Source organism: Cannabis sativa, chromosome 4, assembly GCF_029168945.1.
Source record: "Cannabis sativa cultivar Pink pepper isolate KNU-18-1 chromosome 4, ASM2916894v1, whole genome shotgun sequence".
Taxonomy (NCBI): domain Eukaryota; kingdom Viridiplantae; phylum Streptophyta; class Magnoliopsida; order Rosales; family Cannabaceae; genus Cannabis; species Cannabis sativa.
In genome coordinates, this window is record NC_083604.1 from 69,790,562 (window position 1) to 69,800,296 (window position 9,735).

General features: G+C 28.5%; 1 protein-coding gene across 1 annotated transcript; it reads right to left on the reverse strand.

The window, feature by feature from the left end:
- Positions 1-6,952: 6,952 nt before the first annotated feature.
- On the reverse strand, positions 6,953-9,287 carry LOC115712396 (1-aminocyclopropane-1-carboxylate synthase 3). Its single transcript, XM_030640665.2, has 3 exons — positions 8,966-9,287; positions 8,541-8,833; positions 6,953-8,357 (listed from the first exon to the last, which is right to left on the reverse strand). The coding sequence occupies exons 1-3, from the start codon at positions 9,110-9,112 to the stop codon at positions 7,373-7,375; spliced, it is 1,425 nt and encodes a 474-aa protein (XP_030496525.2). The 5' UTR covers positions 9,113-9,287; the 3' UTR covers positions 6,953-7,372.
- Positions 9,288-9,735: the final 448 nt, after the last annotated feature.

The following is a 9,735-nucleotide window of genomic DNA, read 5'->3' on the forward strand; positions in this document are numbered from 1 at the left end:
TTTGATTTTATCTAATAAGTCAGATTCTCAATCAATCTTGTACATCTAAATTATTTATGTATGTCGCAAAAAAATATATAATATAAACACTACTTACATAATGGGGAAATATATAAATATATTTCTATTTGTAACAACAAATTAATAAGACGTCGGACCTAAGGATCCATCTCCCAAAACATTGTTCTTTCGTCATAAGGGGTAGTTGACTGAATTCTGAAAATACCAGAAATAAAAGCATGGGTTGGAAATATTTGCCGGCCGGAAAAATAACAATTAATTACTCATTTTTTTTTGTTTTCTAAAATAAAAAATACAAAATTGTTTCATATATCATCATGACCTGTAAATGAAGACAAAACCCTAATTGCTTAATCATTCAACAGAAAAAATCACAAAACAACACCAATCTATGTGTGGAGCCTCTAAGAATAGAGGAGCCCACACTTTTAATTTGTATATAATAATATTATATATGATATATATATATATATACTCTTGAAATGTTTTTTTTGGTATGGGAATAGTGTGTAAATAAGGATGAGGCACTGTACATTCATTAATTAATTTATATATATACATCAATGAGAGCCATGTTCATGTGGCCCTTCTTTGTCCCCGTCGCTATGAGCATCGCCCAAGGGAGGGCATACCAGGTTGCCTCTTACTTAAGACTACTTGTAATAAGTTTAAACTTTATACATACATCGTTTCAAATGTATATATATATATATATGAAGTAATAATCTTATATATATATATACATGTGGCATTTTGTTCCAGCGGAGGAAATTTTAAATACAATGAGAGAGTTCTCCATAGTTCTCTAAGATATGAACCTTTAATATTCTTTAAGTGAAAAATAAAATAAAAAATGATTCTAATAAATATGTGAAAGATAAGATCCAAAATTTTAATTTTTTCACGAGTGTAAGATTTTAATTTTGGATTCACCTTAATATTTTATTAAAAAATTGGTATCCGTTTATGCCGTTTTAACACATATAGTTAGTGAGGAGCGTAATCACATGAAAAGCGAGTATATTTTAATTGGTTACAACATATATATTTATAATAAAAGATAATATTTATAGACATAATGTTAGTTTGGTGTTTAATAGTTAAGTTAGATTGTATACAAGATAAAAGTCAAGGTTATCCTACTAAGAATATTTTTTTTTTTCTTTTTAAGTTTACAAAAAAAAAATTACACTAATCTTAGGTCCGCCACTAATTAGTGATCTATATAGTTAATAGGTTTAGCATCTACGTGAAGTTTATAGTTGAAACATAAGTATGGACTTAAGCTTGACACAAAAACTCAATCCAACTAGGTTATTTGTTGTTAGGTTCCCTTTCTAATTTTGTAAATACATATTATTCTATGGCAATTGTATGTTGTGATGAGATAATCTACTTCTATTTTAGAGATCTCAAAGAAGACTTAGTTAATATTGCACTACCAATTGTCTCTATTATTTCTCAATTATCTCAATAGATTAATTATGTTTCTAGATTATTGAATTAATATAGTATTCTAGATTATATGCAACATATTATATAGTATTCTAGTGTTTAATCTAACACATATTTTAAAAAATATGATATGGTAGCCATATGATACCTTCATTGGCCTTGGCATGGCTTGGGGTTTAAAACTTTAATAACAATAACAATGAGAAAATCTCTACTATGTAGTTTATAAAAGGGGTGGTTGTGTACTCATTTTATATTTTGCGTAGATCAAAAAATACAGATTTGGTAGTCTCTATTTTCAATAATGTATTTGCATCTAATATTAACTTAGTGTATATATATATAAATTTAGTTATTAAACTTAACACTTGATTTAAAATAAAAATGAATGATTTTTTGACAACAAATCTTTAGTGATAATTTTTTTTACATTGAAATACTTTACATATAAGAAGCTAATAAGTATACCAAAATAAAAGTTTTATCCTAATAATTGTGTATTAATTATTTTGAGAGGGCATTGGAGAAAATGATGTTTAAGAGTAAAGAGATAGGCAGGTGTAATATGTTCCCCTAACATGTGCTACCCTTGGTCCTGCTCATGTGAAACCCACATGTCACCCATACCCACGTAATCAAAATTGTCACGTCCTGCCTTCGATCAATTAATAAAACCCAAAAATCAAAATAACCAAACTTCTCTACCTATATATAATCTCTAGTTGACAATTTCTATTTTATTATACCTCTCTTTTAAAATTAAAATGCAAACATTCGGAAAAGTCTATTTCTTCGTCTATTACGCAAACAAAAAAAAAAAGGCATATTATTTGATTCTAGTTAATTTCATTAATTAGTTATATATAACAGTTTATTCTTCTTAACAACAACACATATAAATATTAATTCTAAATTATTAAAACTCTTTTTTTATTTCTGTTAAGGGAGTTAAATGAAACTAATTAAGGTTATAAGTTAACTATATAATTATAAAAAATGGAATGCATATTATTAGTTTAATTAATTAATTATAATACGAAATGATATTTGTACGTAAATGATCAATTACGTGTGATGAATTCCATATGTGGGGAAATTCTGTGCATTATTATTATATATTATTGTCTTGTTATTTAAGACAGTACTAGCACTCTATTTACAATATATATTAATTAATGCACTTAAAATAATTAATTAATGACATTTTTTTCTAACCCTTTCTTTTCGATGTCTTTTGATTATAATGGTAAGAGTTTGATTACTGTCTAATTAATTATGATGTTGGTGTCTCAGTGTTTGTCGAGAAACAACTTTATTAATCAAAGGTTTTTTGTGTCTGTGAAATTTTTATAATGTCTTCATAAAAAGCCAAACAATTAGCAGATTGCTGACCTTAACGCTGCTTTATTTAGTGAATTGTCAAGCTTATTAAAAGTACTAAGCTAATTAATTAGCTATAGCTATTCCTTAAAACAAAATAAAAGTCACAAATTTCTTATTATTTAGATATATCTTTTTCCTGTAAATTCATGAATTATTAAATATTCCCAAGTTGGAAAGCGACCACTTGAGGAATTATAAAAAAATTAGTAGTATTGAGAAAACAAAATTTCCGATATTTTATATGTAAATTTTAATCTGTATTATTAGATGGATCATATCAATTAAATAATGTATATTATGATATATAATTTTAATAAACAATTAGATTTTTGGATTCTCGAAACTTAATAATGATATGTATATATATATATGTTCCATCGGCAGCCCCCTGATCTCCCCACCGTTTATAGATGATAATATTAATGACAAAATCGTGTTGACATACTACTTGCAAATTTTAATATAAATGGAAACATATATGCAATATATTAATGATATAAGAATTAAATTAAGGACAATATTATTAATTAAATATGCAGAGATCTCGATCATTGGCTCCAAATAATATATATCATCACTTAGATATCTGCACTATATATATATATAATATTTATATATGTAGAATATGTATCATATTAAATCACCCTTTTAGTTAGAAATATTGGTACTCTCTCTTCAACAAATGTAAAATGGTCAACAATAACATGGGAATCGACCAAAATTCCACTTCTTTATATATTTGTTAATTCTAACTCTAATTTGTATATTATTATTCTTCTATAAGTTATAATTATTGAGAACTACCAAACTTCTCACATGCAAGGATCATGGGTCGTTTAATTAAGTTGCAAAGCAATAAACCGATATATATTATTACCCATTTTTATATATGGATTGAGAACTAAGAAAAAATCGTTACAAAATATGTTTATACTCAATGTTAAATTAATCAGATATAGAGAAATCATTACATTGATTTTTTTAGAATAACATTATGTCTCTAACCGGTATTTTAATTCGGTTTAACAGATACAATAGATTATTAATAGATGTAGTCAATGGGCCGGTTGGCAATTAATTTTTTATGATTATATTCTTCAAAAAAGGAAAACAAAAAATAAAATCTCATTATATGTTAATTCCCCTTTCACATGGCTAATTAATGCGAATATCTAGCACTCTAGTTCATTGGATTTTTTTTTCCTTCATACAAATAAGAATATTAGTTAATTAATTAATTATTTAAATTAAAATATATACCTTGATGAGATAGGGGATTCTCAAAAGCTCTGGGATTTAATTTTCTGCTGATCAATTGTTATATATTTTTAGTAAAATTAAGAGAAATTGTTAAGGGCACCGGCCACTATATATCAAATACTATTAAGATATTGTTATTATTATAATTAAATATGTGATTTTATATCTTCTAAATTTAATAATTATTATAAGAAATAATTAAACAGACACTATTTTGTGGTTATATTATAGGCACACCACTCTCCGAAATTAACCAAAAAGTGTAATCAATGATGATGACACTTAAATTATTTAATTGAAATTAAATTATGAAAAAAAATATCGAATAGAATTAAGGGAAGATTATGGTAGTGCGCCAAGGATAAATAAAACAATATTTATTATTGATATATAGTACTGCAGAATAATCCTAAGTATTATACTGATTAATGGTTAGAATTGACTGGACAATAATAATAATATAAGTAAAAATCTAATATATGAAGTTATGAACGGAGATTGTGAGACCAAATAACAAAGGAAAAAAAATTCTCTGTTATACAGTCACATGTAACTACTTAATTAGTCAAGAGAAACTGGTGCACGCAAGCTTAGTGGAAAGAATATATACTACTTTCATGCTTTGACCAAACTAATAAAATATATATTTATATATATGTAGAAAATAAAACAAATATATAAACAATAAATTAGATTCATATTAACAATTAACATATATAATTACCATTAATTTTAAATTAAATATCGGACTTTCGAATCTATAAGACATTAAGATGTGACCATCTACAATATCATAAAATTTATATAATGGTAGCTAGAGTGAGATGCGGTTCAGAATTAAGACTACATGATTTTTCATTCGCAATAGATAAACAAGTTTATAAATGGTATTATCTTGTCCCAAAAAGCGAAACTTAATTACATTATTTCATTATACATTCATAGTAATTAATTAATATAGTATCTCTTTCCTCACTAACTCAGATTATGCCACGTTTCCTGCAATCTTTGGCCACATGGTCATATATATGTACAAAACAATTAGAGATGATAATTCTATGAGACCTTGATTTTTTTAGTTTATCATTAAAGAGAGACTATATATTAAATCGTCTATCATGTATATATTATTTTCTGATCATATATAGATATGGTGAAAATTATTGGGAGAAGTCTTTGTGTTTTATTGTTTTTAATTAATTTGCTATGGAAGGTATCTTTTGAAAGCCATATGTTAGGAGATTAATTATATTTAGTAGACAATAATTTATTTTCCTACTCTTAATGATTCCCCTGAGGTTGTTATAAATCCTAATAATATTTGATTACATTATAAATTAGTTAGTATGAAAGCGTGAGTGACCATATAATTAATTAAATTTTACTAATAATTAATATATATCTTAATTATACATAATTTAATTTGTGTTTTAATTCGAATCACCCCTGGCCGGTCCATGCCTTGTAATAAATTGCTAACACATTAAAATAATTGAACTGAATTAATTAATTGTGAAATTTATATATTTTCCCTACCTATATATTTTAATAATGAACTACATATATGTGAACGTAAAATTATAATATACATATATATAATTATTATGTGTGTAATGTTGGTAGCCATGCAAAATATAAATACGAAATTAAATTCTTTCCACTATTTAGTTAAAAAGTGTAAAGTGTAGGTAATTTCCACAGTCGTATATCTTAAAAAGTAGTTCTAAGTAGTGTTTTCCTATTGGCAAACATGCTTTTGGTTTCCTCAAAAGTTAAGTTACAAAATTTCAAGGGACTCTTTTAATTGGACAATTCACCTCAAAAACGCGTGTGACCAGACCATCTATTATAGAATACAAAATAAACTTTTTCAATAATGCACTAAAAATAACCCCAGAAAGTTCATAATCAATTCTCTTTTAGACTTTTTTTTTCTTTCTTCTTTAATGTCTTGCAAGAAACTCTTCCTCAAAATCAGATTGCGTAGTTGGTGACACCCAAGCTAGAGCCACTTTTTCCTCTAGACAAGTTCAATTTTTCTTTACATAACATAACAGCATGACAAAGAAAAAGATATATGCATGTGTGGCTAGAAGTGTAGACTCGTCTCCTAAATTCTAATTAGTTTTTTGTCTCTGCCGAAAACAGATTGTAGGAGTTAATTAACACTTAACAATATTAACGAATTTTTGAACTCTTAATTACCCTAATAATATATATAATTCAAATAATAATAATAATAATAATAATAATAATAATAATAATCTTTTTGACTCTTGGTTTCTGACCCACGTTATAACGCAGCAAAAGTACTAGTACTGACTACACCCACCCATTATTACAATCTAATATCTTCCTTAATATCCGTCTCTCCTGATATAGTCATATGGTTTTTTTCTTAATTAATGCGATGAAGTGAAAAGACACAAATACCCCCATACATATATATAGGTTAATATATAAAATGGTCGGTTGTGCTTGCGAGTCACAAGTGGATATTATGGAACAGCCGGCCGACGTCGGTAGCAGCATGAGCCGTTAATTTCGCCGGCGTGTTATATATTACGTATGCAAGAAAATTAATATGCATACTTAATTTTTAGATTTATATATGTTCGTTTCACACGTACACACATGTCAATTTATTACGATGTTATACTCGTATATTTTTATATGAATAATACTATTGATTTCATGATTTACGATACCACATTAATTTCATTGGACAAGTTATAAATAATTACATTATTTTTGGGAAGAACTTTTATAATATTACAGAATGATGAATAATTATTCATACATAATAAATGTAATAATTCATAACTTTGTACGAGAATAGTGTATATATATTATTAATTACTCAAACTTTTACACAGAATAATAATAATATTGATTTCTAAATTCACTTCTAATCCACATGGAGGATAGAGTGCACTACAATATATCTAATAATAATGATTTTGGTAATTAAACTTACAAAAGAAGAAATAAATAGGGGGATTAACTCACCACACCATATGAACCAATGTAATTTTTCTTTTTTGTTGGCAAAAAAACTAAAGAAAGAATATATATATAGTAAATAATAATAATAACAAATAATATATAGTAATATATAAAAAATAATAATTAATAATCATGTGATGGATCGATCATCCTCGTCCTCCTTATCATCAAGTGGTGGGATGATATGATCAATTATTGGGGTGTTATGTAGTGTTGTAATAATTGATGATATACGATCCATACCAGGCTATCGTTGTTCAGGTTCCCGTTCGGTACCGTCGAATGATAGCCGGAAAACCCACTTGGTGATCGACTTTCTTCTCGAGTTTTTGATAATTGATGATGAATTAAGTGATGAGTACTGTTGTTTAATGAGATTGAACTCACTGACAAAAGCTTTCAACCTTTGCAATGAGAGATCCAATGTTTCCTCGGACATGTTGGCAAAACAAACTCGGAACCAACCTGGCTCAGTACAATGACAAGAGGAGCCAGGAGAGATATTGAGTTTCACATCGTAAACAATCTTCTTCCAAAGATCTATTTCAGCTTCGAATGTGTTTGACTTGAGAAGATGTCTCATGTCAACCCAACAAAACAACCCAGCATTACTTTTTAAACAACTTATACCAATCTTCTCAAGACCAACGACAATCTTTTCATGTCGTTTCTTGAGTCTCTTTTGGTTTTCTGAAATGTAAGTTTTTGTGAATTTTTTGTCTGACAACATAGCCGAAAGCAAATATTGTGTCTGTGAAGAGATCAAACCGAAGCTGGACATTTTTGTGGCTGCAGCTACGACCATTTTGTCGTTGGAGTAAATTGCTCCAATGCGAAATCCTGGGAGACCCAGATCTTTGGATAAGCTATAAACGACATGAACTCGTTGGCTAAGTATGTCGTTTTTTGATGATCTGTTGTTGAGAACTTCCATCACGCTTACGAAGCCAGGGTTGTTAAAAACGGTTCCTGAATAGATTTCGTCACTAATGAGGTGAATTTGTTTCTCTTCAATGAAGTTAAGGAGAAGGTTCATCTCTTTTAGCGTTGTTGTGGTGCCTAAGGGATTAGATGGGTTGGTAATTAAAACACCTTTGACCCTTAAATTACGACTTTGACCATCTTGGTACGCTTTTTCTAAAGCATCTTCAGTGATTTGGAAGCCATTTGAGCTTGTGCAATGAATAGGTACTATCTCAACTCCGGTTCTCCATTTAAGATCCCTATCAAATCTGCAAGAATTAAGTACAAGCAAAACTAGATCAGTAAAAGATCAATAAATTATTAATTAATGTGACTAGCTGTAAATATTTAGTGTAGTAGTAGTATAAGTAGTAGCAGTAGTAGTAGTAGTGAGACTTAAGTTTTTAGGTGAAGTGAAAAGATAGCAAACTAAAGTAAAATTATAAACTTACCCAGGGTAGTATGGAGTTGGGAGAAGGAAGGCATCGCCTTGTTCAGCCAGACAGAACATGAGTGTCTCGTTAGCCGAGGTTGCACCAGCGGTTAGGACTAGATTGTTTGTGTCAAACGTTACTTTGTTTCCTCTAATTTCAGACATGAATTCAACCATTGCTTTTTTAAATTCTGGGAGACCATGATAATCTTGGAACAGAGCAAGTTCTCTGAAAATTGATTGACCACCTCTCTTTAGCCCAGCTGCTTCTGGGTTATTTGCTAGCCATGATTCATGAAGGTCGAATGAAAGCTGTACCCAAATAAAATAAAAATAAAAATTCATGTTAGGACATTTGTATTTATATGCACTTGTACTAGAATTTATATTACTTTCTTTTTTTTTTTGTCATATATATAATGTGAATTGGAGGAGTTTTCTAACCTGATTTTCTGCAAGACCCATCTGGATAATTCCCTTTGGGTTTCGAATTTCATCATAAGGGTTTTTCTCGTACTCTTCCCATCCTAAGAAGTAGGAAGAATCTTGGCCGTGAGTATTGCATGAAGCTTTTGTTGATAACAAACTCATTTTCTTTCAAACTTTGTATAAATAAAGAAACAGAGGATTGATGATGATGATGATGAGAGATAATGTAGAAGAAGAATTATATGGAAGAAGAGAAGAGAAGAGAAAGATTGGTATAATTATTATTGTTTTAGTGAAGATGTTTTTGTAATGTGTTGGAGTGGAACGATAGGTCTACTGCAACGTAGAACCATATATATAGGCACTAGGCTCATGAGAAATTATTCTTTTAATGTTAATTTAAAAAATCAAAAAGAAATAATAGAATGACACATGGAAAATAGGAAAAAGTTTACACAAAGAAAAGAACAGACATTTCAGAGATGTAGCTTTACACTTATGTATATAATTATTATTTAATAATATTTATTATTTTGAGGGATTTGCAGCTATGTGGTTTTTAATTAGCATTTTATGAACCAAACTCGACAAAAATTTAAATTATACGCGCTTTAGCCACCGTCCGAGAGTGTCTCTGACTTAATAGTAAAATCCTTACTTTATACTCAATAAGCAGAGTCGAGAGAGTACCATAAGTCCACAAATTTAATGCCACTATATTTGGAAAGTGCCTTACACCACTACAAGTTCGCGTGGCCTTAATTACAAATGCTTTGATTAATGAT

Excerpts from the sequence above, each read along its gene's own strand:
- LOC115712396 (XM_030640665.2), bottom strand. The coding sequence starts at position 9,112 with ATGAGTTTGTTATCAACAAAAGCTTCATGCAATACTCACGGCCAAGAT. Across the intron at positions 8,834-8,965 it reads TGGGTCTTGCAGAAAATCAG|CTTTCATTCGACCTTCATGA; the intron begins GTTAGAAAACTC and ends ATTTGGGTACAG. Across the intron at positions 8,358-8,540 it reads CCAACTCCATACTACCCTGG|ATTTGATAGGGATCTTAAAT; the intron begins GTAAGTTTATAA and ends TAATTCTTGCAG.